The sequence below is a fragment of the Pan paniscus genome, chromosome 1, assembly GCF_029289425.2.
Source record: "Pan paniscus chromosome 1, NHGRI_mPanPan1-v2.0_pri, whole genome shotgun sequence".
In the NCBI taxonomy this organism is placed as follows: Eukaryota; Metazoa; Chordata; class Mammalia; order Primates; family Hominidae; genus Pan; species Pan paniscus.
The window spans coordinates 13,412,548-13,436,677 of record NC_073249.2 but is presented as its reverse complement, the minus strand read 5'-3'; the positions used below and the strand labels follow the sequence as shown (position 1 = coordinate 13,436,677).

At 36.2% G+C, this 24,130-nt stretch overlaps 1 protein-coding gene across 3 annotated transcripts in view; it reads right to left on the bottom strand.

Moving 5' to 3' along the window:
* The window catches only part of LYST (lysosomal trafficking regulator), a 222,156-nt gene that overhangs the window by 80,087 nt on the left and 117,939 nt on the right, over positions 1–24,130 (bottom strand). For all 3 annotated transcript variants that reach the window (XM_063595304.1, XM_057299849.2, XM_057299854.2), the window contains 10 exons: positions 21,469–21,600; positions 17,714–18,341; positions 16,014–16,191; positions 14,247–14,416; positions 11,847–12,077; positions 10,809–10,975; positions 10,014–10,166; positions 5,117–5,308; positions 2,759–2,937; positions 209–415 (listed from right to left, as the gene is read on the bottom strand). In XM_063595304.1, the coding sequence (XP_063451374.1) occupies positions 209–415; positions 2,759–2,937; positions 5,117–5,308; positions 10,014–10,166; positions 10,809–10,975; positions 11,847–12,077; positions 14,247–14,416; positions 16,014–16,191; positions 17,714–18,341; positions 21,469–21,600 (2,237 nt within the window). The remainder of the gene's footprint in view (positions 1–208; positions 416–2,758; positions 2,938–5,116; positions 5,309–10,013; positions 10,167–10,808; positions 10,976–11,846; positions 12,078–14,246; positions 14,417–16,013; positions 16,192–17,713; positions 18,342–21,468; positions 21,601–24,130) is intronic.

Below are 24,130 nucleotides of genomic sequence, written 5' to 3'. Positions count from 1 at the left end.
CTAGAAAAAAGATTGGGAAATAAACACAGAGATTAAATTGAGCCTGTGTGAAAGCACCTGAGGAAAGACCTTAGGTTAAATTTGCTTGGTAAGAAAATTATATTTATAAATTAGGCATGAACATTCAGTTTAATTTCAGTTCTTGTTTTATTCAGACTTTATATTTCACCAAACATTTTACTTCTCTTATCAAAGCTGAGATACTTACTTGTAGGGATGGGCTGAGACAGTCTCGTAGTATTTCCTGATGATTTGGTTCATGAACTATTTCAAAAATTTGCTTTCTCTCTTGTGCAGTGTGGGCTGGCGACAAAATATGCACTAGTAGTCTCCCAAGCTGCATTCGGAAGGTCTCCTTACAAGACCACAGAATTTTAGTCCATTGCTGCTTGGAACCACTGGCTTTACTTGAACCCTAAAATCAATCAAGATAGGAATGAATTAGGATCAGACTGCTTAAGCAATACCATGCTAGCCTCAACACAGCCCTAAAGAAGATTATGGAACACGTTTTATTCCAGATTGGTTTTAATAGTCAAAATTAGAAAGAGATATACATATCCATACACATAGGAGTTTAAAAGAGATGGGCATACAACATTCATAGCAGCATCACTCAAAGTAGCCAAAAGGTGGAAACAGTCTGAACGTCCATCAGTGGATGAACAGATAAACAAAATGTGGTATATACATACAATGGAATATTATTCATCCTTAAAGAGGAAGGAAATTCTGACACATGCTACAACATGGATGACCCTTGAGGACATTATGCTAAATAAAATAAGCCATATATAAAAGGACAAATATTGTATGCTTCTATTTGTATGAGATATCTAGAACAGTCAAACTCACAGAGACAGAAAGTAGAATAGTGATTACTGGGTAATGGGGGAAGGGGTGGTAAAAGTTATTATTTATTGGGCACGGAGTTTCATTTGGGATAATTAAAAAGTTCCGGCCGGGTGTGGTGGCTCACACGTGTAATTCCAGCACTTTGGGAGGCCGAGGCAGGTGGATCACCTGAGGTCAGGAGTTCAAGACCAACCTGGACAACATGGTGAAACCCTGTCTCTACTAAAAATACGAAAATTGGCTGGGTGTGGTGGCGGGTGCCTGTAATCCCAGCTACTTGGGAAGGTGAGGTAGGAGAATCGCTTGAACCTGGGAGGTGGAGGCTGCAGTGAGTTGAGACTGGGCCACTGCACTCCAGCTGGGGAGACAGACTGAGACTCCATCTCAGAAAAAAAAAAAAAGTTCCTAGAGATGGATGGTGGCAATGGTTGCACAACAATGTGAATATACTTAGTGCCACTGAATGTATCCTTAAAAATGGTTAAAATGGTAAATTTTATGTTATATATATATCTTACCACAGTTTAAAAGAAGAGATGGACAACGAAGCTAAAGTCCTAAGCCATGAAAAAATTACCAAAGGCTCAAAAATTATAAATTAAAAAAAAGTATCAAAGAACAACGATAAATAAGCCTACACTGATTTTGCAATAAAAAAGAGAAAGGATTCATAATAAAGACTTGAATTGTGCTACATTATTGAGTATAATAGTCACAAATTAAGCACTGCATATAGCAGTACCCCCTTACCTGTGGTTTTGCTTTCCACAGTCAACCATGGTCTGAAAATAGTTAAGTACCGTATAATAAGGTATTTACTCATTGTAAAAAGGGAGAGACTACATTTACGTAACTTTTATTAAAGTATATTGTTATAACTCTTGTTTTACTATTATTGTTAATCTCTCACTATGCTTAATTCATAAATTAGACTTTATCATAGGTATGTATGTATGTGAAAAAAAATAGTATATACAGGTTTCAGTACCATCTGTGGTTTCAGGCATTCACCAGGGGTCCTGGAATGTATCCTCTGAAGATAAGGGGAAACTACTCTATGGGTTTACCATAGAGTATTCCCTAACAATTAACCAATTGTTTTAACTATGGTCCCACTAAGCCTAGCCAAATGCTGATCAAATCACCTGTATCTGGTTTAAAACTGGAAGCTGTACATTCAGAATTCATTCTGAGTTTTAAAAACAGCTCCTCTTTAATTACATATAGTCCTAAGGGCCCTGTTTGAGTGACTGAGTTCTAAGTGAATCTGTACTTGGTTTTGCTGTTCAGAGCTAAAACACCAAAATCTAGTTTAGATTTAGAGATTGACATGTCATGATTTACGAGTTCTGCTAGAATTAGATTGGCTTTTGCTATCTATGGAGTAAACTGACCGATTTGTTCCGTTGTGTCAACTGTAAGTGACCCACAGAAACCCAAGTGAGATGATGATAAATGAACCCTGACACTTATCAGTATTCTCTACATAATTTTAAAGGTGTTAAACTTAGGCCAAGATCTAAAATTCATAATAATTAGAAAAATGAGAGTAAGTAGCCATAAATACATTCCTTTAAAAACAAACAGTTCATGTAAACTCCCATAGTAGTCATCAATGATGATGATCTACTCTTTTCTGATGCTGATCTTACTAAACAACACTAGAAAATGTCTTCTAGGGTTACAGGCTTAAAAAGCAATGCTGCATGAGTTGAGTCATTTTGGAAAGGGTGAATTAGCAATATACATTATTCTATAATTAAAAATTCAAGTTGTCCGAGTTTTAAAAAGCTCTCTGAAAGAGCACAAAGAAATATGATTTTGAAAACGTATAATACAGTCAACATAAAACCTCTATTTCCTTTGTGTGAATGAACATTTCCCATGTAATTAATTTACTTACAATAGATACTTTGAATCCTTCTACCAGATATGTAAAAATTTCTTTCTGAAACGGATTGAAAACAGAAGACTGTTCATGATGAATATTTTCCTCAGAAATTTCAGTCTGGAAAACTGAGGTCTTGCTTTGAGTTACATTTTCTGGAGTTCTCAAAATGTCAATAATGTCTGAATTAAATTCTTTGAATTGAAAAAAAGAATACAAAATTAGTCATATCACTGCTATCTTGCCATTATAAATAGTAATAATACTGGTAAAAAATATTGTATTTAATTACTAATTCAGTTATCACAATTTAAATGTGTATCAGGTATATTAGATGTAATAGATACAATGTAGTAGAAAGTGAATTTATGTAAAATAACAGAAATTTGAAAATGCATGTCATACAATTCCAAATTAAATATTTAATTGACTAATGAAGGTAAGTTAAACTGCAAAATGATTAAAACCATGAGATTATTATACAAATCAAACATAAAGATCATGTCATATTTACATGAGTGGATCTACAGAGCTGTTTCTCTGCACGTGCTATACATTTACATGCTGTATATGTGATAATCATGGTTCAATTTCAGAGTTTAGTCTGGGAGTCTGTTGCACAGAATGTATATTAGAAAAGTTGAAAAAAAAAATGCTGGGGACGATGGCTCATGCCTGTAATCCCAGCACTGTGGGAGGTGAAAGCACACAGATCACCTGAGTCAAGAAGTTTGAGATCAGCCTGGGCAACATGGTGGAACCCCATCTCTACAAAAAAATACAAAAATTAGCCGGGCATGGGGTGCACACCTGTAGTCACAGCTACTCAGGAGGCTGAGATGGGAGGATTGCTTGAGCCCAGGAGGTAAAGGTTGCAGTGAGCTGAGATCATACCATTAGCCTTGGTGACAGAGTGAGAACCCATCTCAAAAAAAAAGAAAAAAAAAAAAAAGAGAGAAAGAAAAGTAAAAAAAGCTAAAAAAAATAATAATAACTTGAGTTTATCATGTTTTTCTAGTGATTAACAATTACTGTTTTCTTTTTCCTGTCTTCCTGGGGTTACCTGAACATTTTTTTAGAATTCCATTTTGACTTATCTATAGTGTTTTTTAAAAAACAATCTTCAGCTTTATTGGAATATAATTGACAAATAGAAATTGTATATAATTAAGGTGTTTTGATATATGAATACATTGTCAAGTAATCACCATAATCAAGCTAGTTAACATATCTATCACCTCACATAGTTACCACTTTTTTGTGTGTGTGATGAGAACATGATTTATAGTGTTTTGGAGTGTATTTCTTTGAATAGCTTTTTTTAGTGGGTGCTCTAAGTATTACATTTTAAGTATGTACATATATATTCATTAGCCAATATGGAAATGCAAATTAAAACCACAATGAGATATCACTACACATCTGTCAGAATGGCTAAAATAAAAAATAGTGACAACAACAAACACTAGGTAAGGATGTAAAAAAACTTGGACCACTCATACACTGTTGATGGGAATGTAAAACTACAGCCACTCTGGAAAAGTTTGGCAGTTTCTTAAAAAACTACACATGTAATTACCGTATGACCTAGTAACTGCACTCCTGGGCACTTACCCCAGAAAAATAAAGACCTATATTCTTACAAAACCTGCACACAAATGCTTACAGAAGCTTTATTTGTAATAGCCAAAAACTGGAAACAACCCAGATTCATACATCCATACCACAAATATCACTCAGCAAGAAGAAAAGGAACTATTGATATATGCAACAACCAGAATGACTCTCCAGAGTATTACACTGAGTGAAAAAACTAATTCCAAAAGGCTACGTACTGTACGCTTCCATTTATATAACATTCTTGATGAAACAAAAATATACAAATGGAGGACAGATTAGCAGTTACAGGGCTGAGTGGCTGGGGGTGAGAGGAAAGTGGGTGTGGCTAAGAAAAGGGCAATATGAGAGATCCTTGTGGTGCTGGAAATGCTGCTGACTGTATCGATGTTACTCACCTGGTGGTGATATTATACTACAGTTCTGCAAGATTCATGGGGGAAACTGGGTAAAGGGTACACAGGGTCTCTCTCTGTATTATTTCTTAACTGCATGTGAATCTACAACGATCTCAAAAGATCATACTGGAAGTGCCATATGGTTTTAAACTGGTCAGTCTGGGCTAGCATTGAACACATTCAAAGTGGACTTTTATTCAAGACTTATCAGTTCCAAATAAGAAACTCTTAATAATACGGATGTTAAGAACTGAAAAATAATGCTGCTTAAACATCTGAAAACTAACCAGTTTCCTCTTAGATTACTTCTCTTTCATTTTAAAATCTGAGGAAAAGCAAACTAATCCTATAGTCTTACCTTGATAAATAATCCTGTTGACTGCTAAAACAGTGAGCCTCTGTAGTCTCTGTGCAAGTTCCGTTTCAGTTGCTTGGCTAGGGTTCTCCTGGCTCATTCTCCGTTGCATCATCACATGAAGCTCATCATTTGCCACTGAACGCATTTTCATCAGAAGCGATTCAGTTTGAGCAAGGGGAAAATTTCGAGGACCTTTAAAAGTATATAAATTAAAACATCAAATCCCAGTGTTAATAAGGATCAAGGAAACTATTTTTGCTGAAATTTTTTGATTACCAGACCATGAAAACAACCTTATTTACTACAAAGTCAATTTATAGAAAGGAAAGAGTGATTAAGAGAAAATGATGCTTCTCCCTCTTTGAAGAAGTGCAACAGTACTTTTGGTTTCAAAGTCCTAAATAACAATGTTGAAGCTAGTGACACAGCTTAGTAAAACAGATGTCATTTGGCAAAGTTCGAGTTAAAAAGTATTAAATGGGCTCAACTAGTTCAGAACATTTTGATAAAATAGTTTCAAATACTGTTTCACTTCTTTGTATTCCAAAATCAAGTTTTAATGCACATAATTTTTTAGTAAGAATACTACTATTTCTGGGTAATTACTGTTGTTGAATTTCATAAAGTAGTTTTAAAAACTGTGTATAGTGACAAAGTAGAAATCAGTCAATGAAAGTGAAGAGATCAGAAAGGTGAATATAATTCCGGTGATTTGTTATTAAAATGATTTAAAACATATGCATCATTTGGAATTCAATGCTACAAAAGCATTTCCTGAGAAAGGTTTCCTCAGACTGAACAGAGAGGAGTGGCATTCCTGCACTATTACTGCACCTGCTCCAGGAGGTACAACACAGGTAGTGCATCCAGGAGAAAACTGGGGGGATGAGTCTTGATTTAATGGACTGAAGGAGAAGGGCATCGGAAGTTGACCATAGGAACCAAAATGATGTCTTGGTAGATGAGGAATAATGGAACCCTTCATTGGAATTGAACCTTTGTTTTAAATTATGAAAACATATATCAATTTCTATAAATAACCTCTATAAAAATTACTTACATATGACTAAATTATAACAGGTTTTAAAGACTTATCCTGTAAGATATTTAAATATTTTAATGCTATTTTAGATTGCTCAGTATTTTGGGTAATTAGTATTCTTAATCAGTTAATATATTTTGATAGTCACTTTTGAGGCAAAAAAAGAAGAAAATACAAAAATTCATATCCTGTATATATTCAAGAGTTTTACTGTCAAACAATATACTTAGTTTACACAGATTCTTCCTAATGTCTACATCTGACAGCTTTCATGCTGTACGTGCAGCTGATGATTGTAATTCAGCGGTATGAATGTATTGAATGTAAATCAGCGGTATGATGATTGTAATTCAGATAATACACTGAATAAGGAAATGTTAAGTAAGTCTTCTTTAGTACTAGGTATTAATACTAGAAAACGTGGGAGGGTATTTCAGCACTCCTGCTATGAAGCCACGCAGAGCTAGTGTGGCCTTAAGCACATTTCTTTCTAAACTTCAGTTTTCTCATGCATAAGGTGTGGATTAGAAAGAAAACAGAGCTTACTTCACCGGTAGATATTTATCACTATCTAACATTATATTAAATATATTTGTTTATATGCTTATTGATCATTTTCCCCAGTACAAGTTCCATGAAGACTGATAAAATAGCAACTGGTACATGGTTGGTACTCAAGAAATATTTGATGTTTGATGGCTGAGTAAACAGATAAAGAAAGAGTTGTTTTGTTGATAAAATAAAATAATGAATATAAAACGTAACGCCTGTCTCATTCTCACAAATAATAAAATACTTTTAATGGTTAGTATTATTATTGGCTGAAATATAAAGTTCATTTGTATGTGAATTACTAATATAACTGTGTGTATGTGCGAGTGCATGGCAATTTAAATATATGTCTAGCATTCTAAATAATATCCTAATGCTGACTACTTCTACCTTCATGCATTAAGGGTGATGTGTAAAGTTTTTCATATTAATAAGCAGACAAGTAAAAAAATACATTTAAAAGTATATATTGCTACCTTATTTATAAGAGCAAAAACCAAGCAAAAAAACCTTTATCTATAAAAGTTACAGAAGATTATCCACATCAAAATAATAGATTATTTTGTAATCATTAAAAATAAAAGAATATTTATGTTTCTTAATATGGAAAAATATCTATAATGACCAGAAATAGAAATCAATTTATAAACAGTAGGTAGAGCATGATACCGTTTAGGTAAAATTACATATAAAGATATGTACAGATATAGATATCCAGACCAAAAACAGATATAGAGGTTAAGGAATCAGAGCTTTGTTCACTGGGCAGCAGGCAACTCGGAACTGCTGAGCAGAAGAATGGTAAACCTGAGTGAGGTTGTAAGATTAATCTGACAATAAAATGGTATCTAACTCCTCTAGCAATGCAAGAACTTAAGGTCTAGACAGTACTGCTGAAGAAACTTTGGTTCCAAGTCATGGATATCCTGGGGTTCAGGGCTTGAGTAAATTTGTCTATTATCAGAGTCTGGTGTGTGGCCATAATGGAAGCTGCAGCTGCTGGCAGTCCCAACTCCTGCTGAAGGTGGAGGGTAGTGGCAGTGGGGCTGGAGGTGTCACTCATCTCAGTAGTTTTCAACAAATGCTAAATGAATCTATTTAGGAATCCCCCCTACCACACCTAAACATTTATCAGTAAAGAGAACGGCTTGAGTCTTTGAAGGAACAATTCATTACCTAATTGACAGACATGACAGAAATAGAAATCCCTCTATGTCACTTTAGTATCATGGACAAATGGACTTGAATTAGTTTTTGTAACCACACTGCTCAGAAACAGAAGAGCTTCAGTATTCTGCAGTTTTTGTACCTGTAGCATACAAAGCCAATATACTTTTGAAGATACTTTTAAGTAATAGTGAAGAAATAAAAAGCACAATCTTCCCCAAGTATATGTGTAAAAAAACAACTTAGAAACAATTACAAAGCAACAACCGAACACATATAAAGTGGTATTTTGCAAACTAGATTCACAAAGATAGAATTTCAATAAGGGTAGTACTTAAAACAGGAAGGATTCTTGAGAGAGACTTCAGAGAGAGAGATGGGTCCTAAGAGATATGATAGACCTGGGATGAGTAGATGTGGTGCAGGACACAAAGGGGTGAGTATAGGGGTGCATGTGCCAGCAGTCCCTAGTTCTAGGATGCAGTGGGTCTTAAGATGAGGAAGCTGGACTGGATGACTTTTAAGGTCTTTTATTAACCTAAAAACTTGTAGGATTCTGTAAGTCTCCTATAGCGCGCAGCAATCACATTTACTTAGAGTGAAAAAGACAAGTCCAAGTATAATAAGAAGCTACAGAAGTCAGAAAAAAGGACAGCCATCTAGTGAAAAGACTAAAAGTTCATTATCTGTTTTAAAATGACTCAAACTAAAAAAAATAATAAACTTGAAGTTATGTAGGGCTCTAAGGCTCAAGGTGACAAAATGCTAGTATCTAAAAAGAGAGATTAAAGACTGCTAGAGAAATCATTGACCAAATGGGAAATAGCAAGAGGACTATTGTGTTAGCCCAGGCACAAGGTGATAATTAACTAAAACCAGAGTTCTAGAGATGGAAGCAGAGGAGGAACAGATGTGAGAATGAGAAGTATCAATACAAAAGAAACAGCAGGGGTAGTAAAGGTATACTTTCTGATATCAATAGAGGGCAAATTCCATCTAAGCAGTCACTGACTATATAAGGAGTCCTGCGAAGGAAAGGTGTCCAGCAATCATGTTTTGGCATGCAGGAAGCTGAGCATTAATGCTAGAACTGATAAAGAATCTGTTTCTACTCAGGACAAAAGAGATGTACAACTGGGAGGGCAGCTCAAGAAGAGACAGTGCATTCAGATATTAAATAAGGAAGAATGTAGAGGGCAGTAAGTTTAGTTACATAGATGTTTTAGAAGTTTTATTTATATAAGTTTGATCTAGCATAATTTAAATATACTACTGCAAAACAATGGGTACTTGGCAGCTTTTCTTTACAAGTGAGTTTTTCACATGGTTAAAAATTTTTGCATAGCATTGAACACAGATGTAGCTTAACACAGGTGAAAGAAAGATTTGAACTTAAGTGAATTTAAGACAGTAAGAGTGATTAAATTTCAAACAATTTACCAAATACTCTGGAGATGGTGTGTGTGTGTGCATGTGTACATGCATATTTATCCACTATGTATACATATGTGTGTATGTATATCCTGTGTATGTGGTGTTCATGTTATCTTTCTGGGTAAAGATCATAGCAGATTTCGTAGAAAAAATAAGGAAGACTAACAATATTAATGTTTATTATTTGATGACATTCTTCCTTATTTAATATCTGAATGCACTGTCTCTTCCTGAGCTGCCCTCCCAGTTGCACATCTCTTTTGTCCTGAGTAGAAACAGATTCTTTATCAGTTCTAGCATTAATGCTCAGCTTCCTGCATGCCACAACATGATTGCTGGACACCTTTCTCAGAGACTTCCCTAACTCCTGATGTAGATTGCCCTGTTATAATCTCTATTCCTACCCTCTACATTTCCCTACTATTTTACAATCTCTGCAGGGGCAGAATCTGTGTCTGTTTTTTCCATCATTGTATCTCCAATATTTAGCACAATGCTCAGCACATGGTAGGCAGGTGCTCAAGAAATAACTGAATGAGAAAAGCACTAAAAGTAAGGAGCAGAATAGTTTCCTCCAGGAAAAAATCTTTCTTAAATTTTATGTAAAACAAGAAATATTTTAAAAGCGTGAATGGCATAAGAACATAGGAAAGTCAAGCTAGCCTCAATTTATGGTTATTAAAATATGATTTCAATACTCGCCAGCAATGCTTTTCCGCTTTTGAACTATTGCATGATGGGGAGCAGAAGGTGACTGGAGTGAATCTGTGAGGTTTTCAGAGTCATGATTTGCGGTGGTCCTTATAAATTCCATAGCAGCCTGGAGAACTCTAAGCTGTAGTGCAACAGCCATATCTAAAAACAGAAGATACTAGAATGTTTTCAAGCTATGTGGTTACTAATTTTTTAATTGAACTGATTTTACGTATCATGACAATAATGTTTTGATATAAATTTTTAAATTTTGATCAGCATGGGGGTGATGGTAGTAGACATTTTTAAATTCTTGTTAAAAGCAATTTTAAAGCAAATTTACAAATAGTCACTAAAAAACCTTCAATGGAAAAATATTAGCTCATAAATTTATTTCATTTTAAAAATTGTTTCAAAGAACAGGCTTTTTTTCTATATAAGGCAAAAGTTTAACCCGCAATTATCATATTTTTTGTTTCATATTCACTTTAATAATTACCATTAAAGAAAACTAAAGGGTATTACTATGCAACATACACGTTTAAATTCTACTTGGTAAGAAAAATCAGTGACATCTTTCACTTATGTATTGCCAACTACTAACTACACAGGGGAATCACTTTTTCTATTTTTGCCACTTTTTCAAGCCTTTTTAGGCTTCTTTTTAAAAACTGATAGATATTATTACAAAATTAATGTTAAACTTTTAGTAAAAGAGTTTCTAAGAAGAAAGAGATTGTGCTCAAATAACAGGTTTGTCTATTATACAACTCCCTCCCCAAATTCATAAAAATTAAATCTTACTTTGTGTCCTCTTGTTTTTGCTATTTTGAAGATATCCAAGCATCACAATAAGGTCTTCAATAACCCTAAAATATTGTGAGCCTGAGGAACTGCAAGCATGAATTGTAACTGCTATGAAAAGTTGCTGTATATCACAAGCAAGCAATTTATATTCACTCACGGGAATGCTAAAGATAACAACAAAAGAAGAAAACAGAACACTTATAAGAAAAAGAACAAATAATTTAAGACACAGCTAACTGATTTAAATGGTTTAAATTCCTGTTCGACCAGCTTGCACTCATTCATGCAGTCATTCAATATTTATTCATGTTTATTCTATGGCAAGTAATATGTAGTGTGTATGCTAGAAATAGAAATAAGATACACTTTGACACCTGTCAGAAATACATAGTTTTACAGAGAACTGGACAAGTAAACAGATTACTATAAATAGTAAATGGTTGTAAGTGTAACACTAGAGATTAATACAAGATACTATAAGAACACATAGGCAGTTTCTAGTCCACACTAAGGATGAAGATTGTGTGGGTATGAACAGGAACATTCTGCGAAGACTTTTCAGAGAAGGTGAATTTGACTAAATTAATTAACCTCTCTGAATCTCACTTGTATAAATTAGGGTTATTTTTAGGACTAAAAGAGGTAATAGATTTGCATTTATATTATTTATAAATACCCAATAAATATGAATTAGTTACTTCTGGTCTTCAATCTTAATCTTGATAATCTACCTCAATGTACGATATTAGGCCTACAATGCTTCTCTCCATCTGGGTTTTCCAAATCAAGCAAGGGTTAGAAACTAACTTGGGCCAGTTAATAAAGTAGCATACAGGGACATTCAGTAAATACAATTTCTTGCTTTTTTTTTCTTTCTTTCTGTTATTATTTTTTTTTACTTTTATTTTAGGTTCAGAGGTACACAGAAAGGCTTCTTACATAGGTAAACTCATGTATTAAAGTAAACTAATACTAAAGTTTTCCTGTTCTAAAGTATGTATCAGATGTAATTTTAAATAATAATTTTAAACTTACTTCTTTTCTAATCCATTCAGGGCTGCTACTGTATTACATAACACATACAGTAGACCATTATCCAGCAACATATCTGCTACCTTAGAACAAGAATTTAAAATTTGGAGAAGAAGTAAAAGAGCATTATGCAAGAGTATGTTGTCATATAGAGAGGTCTCTATTAGTCCCAGAATAGGAATGACAGACCACTTCTGAAACAATCCCATGTTTCTCACATCTTCCAGATCAAATCTATAATAAATAATACAGTTAAGAGCACATTAGAAACAATCACAAAATAAGAAAATATGATAGCAACTACGGGTCATTTTGCTAACTTGATTTTGAAGTCATAAAAACATGTTGGGGAGCAAGGATTCTTAACCTGTTTTTAAAATGACAGAGTCCCTCCAATAATAGGGTAAAAGCTGTTGCTAGAAGTCCATCCCAAGATAAATACACAAACATTCAAGTGAAATATGCATACAATTTCTTGGTTTTAACTGATTTATTTTAATTCATCCATGAGCCCTTTATGTCCAAAGAAACTATGTTTGGGGGCTTCAAGTGCACAAGTAAATTATTATTATTATTTTACATAGTATTTGAGAGACAGTGAGCTAGTAAAAAGAGGTCTAGCAAAAGGGAATGATTCTCGAGTTCTTATCCCAATACAACTTGCCTCTGGGATGGAATGAAATTAGCTAAGTATTTTGTGCCTCATTCTCCTTATCTGTCAAAAATATGTGGTGATATATGTCCTCTTTTCTTCTCAAGGCTATTGTGAGAATCAAATAAGGTAATGCAGAATTGTTTCGTGAAAGCCAAAAGTTGTATGTAAATGAAAAGTAGCATTGAAACTACCATAACAATTTAGTAAATTCTTTAAGGTCTGAATTTGTCTATCACAATAAGGAGACACACATTTCTCTCTATTCTATCATAAACAGAAATTACAGTTTAATTTCTGCCAAACTTTTGGTTTGGGAGAAAAATATTCTTTTATTTTTACACTTATTTGCTAATCCATCAGCATTCTACCAGGGTCAAAACTCAGCAATCAGTGTATCCAGGAATTCTAGGTGAGGGATTTACTCCTCTCCCAGATGACCTGAAGGCTCTGAGGAGAGTAAGGCGTTCCTATATGGATCCTTTATGTAATCTGTCACTGAGAATACATGAGCTATCTTTCTTTTTTTCTTTTCTTTTCTTTTTTTTTTGAGACGGAGTTTCACTCTTGTTGCCCAGGCTGAAGTGCAATTGTGCAATCCTGGCTCACTGTAACCTCTGACTTCTGGGTTCAAGCGATTCTCCTGCCTCAGCCTCCCAAGCAGATGGGATTACATGAATGTGCCACCACGCCCAGCTAATTTTGTATTTTTAGTACAGACAGTTTCATCATGTTGGTCAGGCTTGAACTCCTGACCTCAGGTGATCCACCTGCCTCTGCCTCCCAAAGTGTTGGGATTACAGGCTTAAGCCACCACGCCCAGCCTCACCTGTCTTTTCAGTTAATCTTCTCATGTTAATACTATCTGCCAAATCTTAGCTATCACTTTCATCTGATGCAGCTTTTATTTGTTTCTAGTTTCTAACTAGTGAGTGAACTATAAAGGATGAAGTTATATTAGAAAGAACATCATATGGCAAATAATACATTGATTTACCTGGAAAATTTCTTTTAGCAGATTTTTTCTAAAGGTGACCAAAAGATTTTGTTAAGAGTGAGTTCACTAAATTTTACATTTAAGACAAAAGATCTTGCCGGGTGTGGTGGCCCACACCTATAATCCCAACACTTTGGGAGGCCAAGGCAGGAGGATGGCTTGAGGTCAGGAGTTTGAGACCAGCCTGGGAAACACCACAAGACCCATCTCCACTAAAAGTAAAAAAAATTAGCCGTGTGGTGGTGCGTGCCTGTAATCCTAGCTACTCAAGAGGCTGAGGTAGGAGGATCCCTTGAATCTAGGAGTTCAAGGCTGCAATGAGCTGAGGCATGACTGTGTCTCTCTGCACTCCAGCCTGGGTGACAGAGTGAGACATTGTCTCAAAAAAAAAAAAAAAAAAAAAAAAAAAACCAGGCATAGTGGCTCACGCCTGTAATCCCTGCACTTTGGGAGGCCAAGGCAGGCAGATCACGAGGTCAGGAGTTTGAGACCAGCCTGGCCAACATGGTGAAACCCCCATCTCTACTAAAGATACAAAAAATTAGCCGGGCATGGTGGTGCGTGCCTGTAATCCCAGCTACTCAGGAGGTTGAGGCAGGAGAATCACTTGAACCTGGGAGGCGGAAGTTGCAGTGAGCCGAGATTGCACCATTGCACTCCAGCCTGGGCAACAGGGCGAGACTCCGTCTCAAAAGAAAAGAAAAGAAAAAAGACAAAAGATTCCCAATTATAGTGGAGGGAAGAACACACTTACTCTTCATCAAGGCCAATATGTCGACCAAAGAACATTTCGATGAAGCATTCTAACAATTCTTGAGTTCCTCGATGAAGATACAACTGGTTGGCTAGCAAGGAAAATCCACGATTCTTCAGAAATTTATCTTTTTGTTCCTTAGATGCTCTAGCAAAATATGCATCTAATAGCTAAACAAAAAATTTAAGTCAATTTAGATAATGCATTAAAATTAAATATAATATATACAAATCAGTGTAACACAACTGTATTTGTAAATTAAGTTCATATATACAGAAGAACACAGAAAGCTTAAAAAAATGCCACCACCACAGCAAAGCAGAAATGAATTTGTCTTTGGCTACTGTGGAATGCTAATGATGACTCTATCTTGGAGATCTTAATGTTTCTCTCATGGGGAAACTGGCATTTTTAGCTGAGCATGGACACCTGGTAGACTGGCAGCCTTAGTTGAGTATAAGTAGAATATTTGTACCTAATGCTGAGAGGGAAAAAATCCGTTGACTATGCTCTCTCTGCAAATCTATATCTATATCTATATCTATATCTATATCTATATCTATCCTAGACCTCTACTTCTAGGCTTCTTGACAGATTATTTATCCTGAGCACAGGCCTGAATTTCCACCCTTCTCTAGCATCTTAAATGCAACACGTGTAATACCAAATTAATCCTTCCACCTCTTTCTCCCCTTCAATGACTCTCTCACAGTAGTGATAGACTCCTTTCCCCCAGACACACATCTATTTATTCCCCTACTAAAAAAGCTTTCTAAGTTTACAGCATAACACAAAGTATACTTTTTCCATGAATCCTTCCGTTTCCCCTATGCTCAATTCTCTATTAATACTGCCACTGCAGTACTCATCACAGAATTTCTTACGTTTTACTTAGTTAAGTATGAGACTCTCCCTTCTAGACTGTGAAATTCTTGAATGTAGGGGCTTATATTATTTCCCTTTATATACTATATTGCAACTAGCTCAGGGACTTACACATGAAATGGGAGCTCAATACTAGGTTGTATTGCAAGTGATTAAACAATACCTACATCCAAGCAAACTAAAGAAAAACGAGAATCTTTACAAGATTATTTTAATATTGGGTTGTTTTCTAATGGAAACTATTCATATCAAGCATTTACTCATTCAATAATATACTTAGTACCTATTACACAAGATGCCCACTCTCATGGAGCTTATATTTGTGAGAAATTTAAAAAACAAGTACACATTAATAAGATAATTACAAGACATAAATAGGATGCTATGATAGAATAAATAATAAGTAAGATTAGAGGGAAGTTATTTTGATAAGATCATCAGGGAAGGTCTTTTTGAAAAGGTGTCATCTAAGCTGAGAGCTGAAGTAAATGTGTAAAATTTGATAGTACACTGAAGAAGAGATTTCCAATGAACCACGTATTCCTTGTAATTTTTACATAAGAGATTTACTAAGTGTTCAGATATGGGGATTTATTGGTAGATTTAAAAGACATATTGATACGAACCAACATATGGAGGGGGACTTAAAACTGGATGATGCAAAAATATGACCATGTAACCAAAAACCCCTGTATCCCTAAAGCTATCAAAATAAAAAAATTTTAAAAATATATGAGTATTAAGTAACAAACTATATTAGTTCATTATTCTAAAATATAAAAGAGAGATTTAGGTCTACTTTAATGTATATACTCAAAATTTTAAATTACATATATATTTATTTTTCTGAATTAAAATAACATATCTAGTATTTGCCCTTACTTTAATAACACCTTGTTGTATAGCTGGTGATGGGTGGTTAATGAGGACCAAAAGTGTATCTGCTTGAATAAGCTTGTCCATCACATCTTCAAGCAAAACATCAGGCAGGATAAGAAGAACCCCACTTAGGAGTTCATATAATCCACAGCATATAGGTACCAAACAGTCTTCAGTTACACTAAAACAGAGACCAAAAAAGTCTTACTAACATGACAAGAAAAGTGCATGATGATTACCTTAGGAACTGTGACAAGTAGTAGCATTTTTTAACAGGTGAAACAAATGTTCATAATGCTTAAGAAATGTTTCCTAATTTAACTGTGATTAACAAATTTACCATCACGTTTTATCATTGATTTTTTTGGGCATATAGTCTACTAACACTATTCAATTGTACATCTCTGATGTCTAATACAGTAGTCACTGTCACTTATGCTATTTATTTAAACTAAAAATTCAGTTCCTCAGTTGCATCAGCCACATTTCAAGTGGTCAGTAGGCATATGTGGCTAGTGCTGACTGTATTAGACAGCATGAATAAAACATGTCCATCATTGCAGAAAGTTTCACTGGACATTGCTACTTGAGATGCTATTGGAAATGTTTTTTTTTTTTTTTTTTTTCCACCAAGGAATAAACAGCTTTATTAGGAGTCTAGGCATGTCAGAAAAACCCAGTTCACTCACAGAGAAGAGAGGCAAATATTGGTACAGGGGAAGAATCTAGCATTACAGAATATCCTCTCAAGAACCAAGTGTGAAAATAAAACCTCCATCTAAATATCCTAACAAATGCTGCTGGGTTTAGCCCAGGTGAAACTTCTGGAAGCTCCTGGTGAAAGGAGATTTTTTTCATAAAGGGAATGCTCTCTAGCACTGCTGCATTTGAGCTCCATATAAAGTTATGGGTCTGCGATAGCAGAAGTAGAGGAAAATATAAGGGGTATATCTCATCACCAAAGCAAGGTCATCTGTGTCCAGGTGACAGAGGAAACTTAAGTTTCTGGAGAGAGAACAAACTGGGGTAGCAGAAGGAAAATGGCTGAAGAAATACAACGCCTAGGCAATGTCTGTCATAACATGGAGGACTCTGTGCAGTCTGGTGATAGCCTGTCCTGGGAAACACTGGTATTGCTTTCTGAGGCCATTTTAGCTTTCTTCTGACTTCATCCAGAGAAGAACTGTCAATGTTCAGCACTAAGACCTGCATTATAATTACCTGAGTGGAATGGAGCAGCCACCCTATGACACCTGTTCCTCTTCCCTTCTGGAGCCGTCACTTGTCTCTGATCAAGTAAGATGTTACCCAGGACAGGCCCAGTCTAGAAATCACTCCCATATTCACATGAGCACCAAGTGGACAGAATCATTCTCATGAGTCAAAGCTCTAGATAAATCCTATCGTTTCTCTGTCCTGAAGAATTTTTCCTTAATAACTATAAGGAATTAAACCACAATATATATTTTTTAAGTGCTACTTATGGTTTAGATTTTGGTTAAATATGGAATTCAATATTATCTAGTCTTAAAATAAGGAAAAATATATCTTTCTGTCTGTTATTATCATGTATATAAAGAAATAAACTCTTCTGTTTGTTGTATTATAAGAAGTGGCATAATGAAGACGTTTCCAGAGGGGTAGAGAGTCTTTAAAGAATAGTAAAATAAAGGTGGGAGGAGTGTACAAAAACACATAAGTACCTGTGAGCACTTGCAGTTCGGTTGTAATTTGGCTCATAACCAAGAGAATAGGCAAAGTTTTCCCAATCATCAGTGTTTCTATCAACAAGACTTGGCCAACGGCCAACAGCTGCAGATCCGTTCTGTGAAGGAAAAGCTAGCCCAAGGCTTGCAATAGTGCTGTGGCTTCGCTGGAAGGAGGCCAATCCCTTTAGGTAATCAGGTCGGCGTGGGCAGGACTCATCCCCAGGACTGTCATCTTCTGACCTGGGTTCTGCTCCCAACTCTTTATGATCTGCTTTGACCACTGGAAATCCCAGCACTCCCTTTGGGACATCACTGACAGAGACCTGGGCTGAGAGGACAGCTTCCATTTCACAAACAGTTTTTGCAGACTCACAGCTACTGATGAATGCATCCTCTTTGCCTTTTTTCAGTGTGTCGGAACTCCCCAAAGAATTTTGTTTCTTTGATTGGGTGGCAACATAAGTATCTGCAATATTTTGTAACCTGTCGATACTACAACCCAAACTTCCAGTCAGTTTTTGTGATTGCATTAGTAGTGAAGAAGTAGGGAATGCTGGTAGGCTTCTAGAACGCAGCATATGGGCGGCCATCTGTTGTGGAATAATATTAGAGGAATTCTCTCCTGGTAAGAGTAGATACACAAATACTACTTAAAAATCTATTAAGTGGAACCACCTCTCTTTTGCATTAAAAATCGCAACCACAGCAAAACCCCATTTATCTAGCACTGTTAAAATCCATATAGGTTAATTTTACAAGTAACTAATGCTTAAAATTCCTCTACTTTTTCTTAAGAGACAGGGTCTTGCTCTCTTACCCTGACTGAAGTGCAGTGGCACAATCACAGCTTACTGCAGCCTCTAACTCCTGGACTCAAGACAGCCTCCCACCTCAGACTCCAAGCAGCTGGGACTATAGGCATGCACCCCACACCTGGCTTAATGCTTAAAATTCTTAAATGCCAAAACTATTTTTATTTTAACCACTTTTTATTAATATCTTCCCAAAACATATGTCTTTTCCTGTCTTCTTAACAAAATACAGTATTGACTGAATGATTCAAAGTCATTAGGATTAATGGTTCTACTGTGCTGAATTTAAGTGAATTAAGTGAAACTCAATTTACCTCAGGCTAGCAGTTACCAGGATGTAGTGGAAAGAGTGTGGGCTTTGCAACTAGATATAATTGGATTCAAATGATAGTGAGGTGGTCCAAGGTAAATCACTTAATTGTACTACAGTTTCTACGAATGTAAAATGAGGGTTCAGAATATCTACTTCGCAGGGTGGCTTTAAAAATTGAGATTATATTTGTGATGCACCTAGCATAGAGCTCAACATATAATAGGTGCTCAAAAAGTGGTAGTATTTGTTGTTACTAGCCTAAACAGCCCTGGACAGTTCTCTTTCTCCTACATTTTTGCAGTCACTTCTTGCTGCTATTAGTGAGAATAGTTTCTTTTCTTGTCACAGCTCTCTAATTTACTACTTCTAATATTCTATGCAGGAAGACACCAGAAAAATTATTCTCATTGTAGTGCATGGGATACAAGTGCATGCCATTCAAGGTGTGGTCTGTGGACTGGCAGCATGGGCATCAATACCACCTGTGGGATTGTTGGGAATTCACATTCTCAGGCTCCACCCTAGATCTACTGATACAGAATGTATGAGAGAGGGGCCCAGGAATCAGTGTCAACAGCTCTCCAAGTGATTCTTTTGCAGGTTAAAATTTGTGACCACGAACACAGAGTAAACAGGCATTAAATGAACTGCTTTAGAGCACAGACTTTGTGGCAATAAAATAGCTCCATAGCTCAGAATTTTTTTCTAGTTATTTCTGGATTTGGGCTAGAGGGCTAAAGTTGCCAAAAGATTCTCTTCAAAAGATCTGGAAAAAATGGGGGTATGATTGTATTTGAAAATGTTTCAACGTGACAGATGATTTAAAAAACAAATATGTCCTGTAAAATTCCAAATACAACTAATTCAAAAAGGCCAGGTGCAGTGGCTTCAGCCTGTAATCCCAGCACTTTGGGAGGCAGAGGTGGGTGGCTCACTTGAGCCCAAGAGTTCAAGACCAGCCTGGGCAAAAAGGCAAAACCCTATCTCATTTATTTAAAAAAAATTTTTTTTTTAAAAGAAAAGAAAAACTAATAAAAACATAGCCTTAAAATATTATTATAAAAGGGCATAAAAAGTGCTAGAGAATAACTGAAACACTTTGGGAGGAAAACAAAACTAGAGACTAATACCTATATATCTAGTTCTATCTATCTCTATTACTATCTCACCTGCACTATTTAATAATTAGGATTGAAGCTAAAGACAAGACTAGGTTGGACTGACAATAAGAGCAATGTCCCAGTATGGAAAAGGACAGTAGTCAGGAAAGGAAAAGATGTATGGTCAGTTTGCAACTAGAAAACCTGCACCTATTCTTTTCTTCTATAAAGTAGCGATGAGACTCTGTTAAGAGTAAATTAGGAAGATAGAAAAGTACTGTAGGCTTAAAGACTTGAATATACTTACTATGGAAATAGAAGAGGGTATTGATTCTGAACATACCTAAAAATTACAGGGCAGCCTTTAAAGCTCTGCTACAACTTTCAGCAGTATGACAATGGTTAGACTGAGGCCAGGTTAGCATTTTTCAGTTCAAGAATACCAATAGGCCAAGGGGACAAGGAAACTGAGATACTTTCCAACTGAGTAACTGCTGAAGTTATTGGCTAATGTGACCTAGGCTGAATAGGGAAAGCGAGACAAGGGGAACTTTGGAGTGTGATTAAAAAAAAACCCAAAAAACAGAAAGATGGGAGGCTGTAAATTAGAGAGGATGAATGCATCCCCTTTGCCTTTTTTCAGCATGTCAGAACTCCCCCAAAGGATTCTGTTTCTCTGGTTGGCTGGAGGGCTAATGATACAGAAAGATTCTGTTCAAATGAGAACACGTGGACACAGGAAGGGGAACATCACACACCGGGGCCTGTTGTGGGGTGGGGGGAGTGGGGAGGGGGGAGGGATAGCATTAGGAGATATACCTAATGCTAAATGACGAGTTAATGGGTGCAGCACACCAACATGGCATATGTATACATATGTAACAAACCTGCATATTGTGCACATGTATCCTAAAACTTAAAGTGTAATTATAAAAAAAAAAGATTCTGTTCAAAAGATGTGGAAAAGAAATGGAGCCATGATTGTACAGTATTTGAAAATGTTTCAGAGTGATGCATGTGATTGAAAAACAGATCATATGGATAGAACAAAGTGGGATATTGTAGTTTCACAGGTGCTTGAAAGCATTCTTGATGATGATAAAGTCCAAGACAGATGCATGCAAAGCAGTAAGACAAAGTAGAGAAAAGGTACCCTGAGTCAAAAAATGTGAAGCTGGAGTATTGGGTGGCCATTTATCTGGCAAGTGAAGTTGTCTAGAATGATGGTTTTAGGTAGACAGAAAAGAATAAAAGTTTTTAAAAAGCTTCTGAAGAAAATGGTAAAATAAATCAGAAGCTTGATGAAAGACAAATGACTATGATAAGAGAAGTCAGAGAATGCCAGAACAAGATAGCATGAGCCTCATCCATTTTCTCAATTCTCTTGAGGACCTGTGCTGGGTGTTTCTTGTTAGACTGAATGAGGTTGTACTACATATACTTCTAAAATATGTACAATTTAATTATATAAGAATATTCAGAACTAAAATGAGAAGGTCATACTTCCATTATTGCTATTTTTACCTTCATATGGTGAAGCAGTAAAACCAGATGGGCTTATTACCATAAATCCAGGGCTCATAAGGGACCTTCCCCCACTGCTGGAATGCCTCAGGTACATGATTGACCGTACTTTCTCCTGAAAGATCTTGCCATCTAGAATCCAAATTTTTTTTGAAACAGCAAAATTTTTAAAAAGGATAAAACAAAAATATAACTTCAAAAGCAGATCATTAAATTCAAATTTTGACAAAAAGATGTTTAAAGAGAAAAATAATAGCATACTTTAAGGCACACAATATGTGAATACTTACTCTTCACAATTTTTTAGTATAGATTTTGCTGTTGTTTATTGTCTCTGGCCACATTAACTTCTATTTTCTTAATTCCAACTGTACTTATAGTTATTTCTATGGTTTAACATTTAACTATTCACTTTTATATGTTATTATCATCTCTCAAGGGAGATTGTTCATCTGTTCATTCCTTGAGGAAAGGACTGTGTCTTTTATTTTTATATATCCCCTTCAGTGTCTAATATTTGTAAAAACTAATCATTTCTGAGCTTCATACTTATAAATTCAACTGCTTGGTTTCTTAAACGAATCACAAATGCAACAAATCTAAATCCGAATCATCTTTTTGCCCTAAATTTACTCCTTCTGTTTTGTTCTTTGGGAAGTTCCCATGTGGTAACCTGGAGCTACCCTTGACCACTACCTTTCCTTTATCCATGGCAAATCAGTCACCAGGTTCTACTGACTTTTTCCCTTTTTTTGAGACAGTCTTGCTCTGTCGCCCAGGCTGGAGTATGGTGGTGTGATCTTTGCTCACTGCAACCTCCGCCTCCCTGGTTCAAGCAATTCTCATGCCTCAGCCTCCCGAGTAGCTGGGATTACAGGCATGTGCCACCACGCCCAGCTAACTTTTTTTTTCTGTTTTTTTTTAAGGAAAGACGAGGTTTCGCTATGTTGACCAGGCTGGAGTTGAACTCCTGGCCTCAAGTGATCCACCCACCTTGGCCTCTCAAAGTGCTGGGATTACAGGCATGAACCACCATGCCTAGCATGACTTCATTTTTCGTTTCTTGACCTCTTCTCTTCCCTACCATAGTGCTATAATGCAGGCTTTATCATCTCTCAACTGGATTACTATCACAGATTTCTAAGTGGTATCCTTGATGAGCATCTCATTACTCTCAAATCCTCACAGCTACCAGAATTCGCTCTCTCTCGAATGTCAACTCCTGCTTAAAACCTTCCAGTGGCTTTCTATGCCTCCTTACCACCTTGGATAAAACCCAAGCTTCTTGTCCACAAGAATTACCACTATTTGTCCCTAGGCTCCTCCCAAGCCTTGTTTCATAAATTACATTTCAGCAACACCACTTTCTCCTAGTTCCCTGTCAAGCTGTTTCCTTTACCTGGAAGGCCCTTTTCTCTTTGATTCTTACTCATCCTTTAAGATTCAGGGCAGGCATCACTTCCTCTGGGAAATCCCCCTCAGTCTTCATATGCTCTATGCTACCAGAAAACAAAAATGTTGACTGCCTTATCACTGTGCTTTCCACGTGGCATGATATAATCGTTTCTTTATCCTCTTTCCCTCAACTAGGCTGTAAACGTCTTAAGAGAGGGGACCATATTTTACCCATCTTTGTAACTAACCTACTCTCAGAATCTTTATCCACAGTCCTTTTTCCATGACATGTGCTAAGCCTACCACAAAGTCATGCTATCTAATTTCATTTGGACATTTACTGCTGCTCATTTTATTCATTTACTACATTTCTTTTTTTTTCTTTTCTTTTCTTTTTTTTTTTTGAGATGGAGGTTTGCTCTTGTCGCCCAGGCTGGAGTGCAATGGCACATTCTCACCTAACTGTAACCTCCGCTTCCCGGGTTCAAGCCATTCTCCTGCCTCAGCCTCCCAAGTAGCTGGGATTACAGGCATGTGCCACCATGCCAGGCTAATTTTTTATTTTTATTTTTAGTAGAGATGGGGTTTTGCCATGTTGGTCAGGCAGGTCTTGAACTCCTGACCTCAGGTGATCTGCCTGCCCCGGCTTCCCAAAGTGCTGGGATTACAGGCGTGAGCCACCGTGCTTGGCCCCATTTACTACATCTCTTAAAATGGCTATTGTACAACCAGTTTTCCAATGTAAATTTATGACTCAGCTTTCTTGTAGGTACATTCTTGCTTTCTTTCTTACCACATTACATTTCCCTGGTTCTTAAAAAAACTGATTATTCCATCTTTCTCTTTTACTGATTCTTCATTCTTGTCCTACCTTCCAACTAGTAATACTACCAGCAGTTCTTTCCTTAGCTTTCTCTTTCCTTCTCTTGCTCTACTTTTCTTCAGTGGTCTCATCTGTTCTCAGAGCTTCACCTCACTTCTATGTGGACAGCTCCTTATAACCTACCCTTCCTTCTTCATTCTGTAACCCTCATTCCCAATTGCCTACTAGAAAATTATATTATAAATAACTGCAGGGCACCTCAAATACAACATATATTATACAACCAAAGCCATTATCCTTTTTCCTTAACACCTCCAGAGTCATTCCATCCTAAACTTCCCACTTCTCAATTTATCCCTCCTTTCCAGTTCCACTGTTACTATGCCCAGATTCTGTTATCCTGTCTCTCATGGACTACTATAATTGGCCTTACTGCCCATAGTT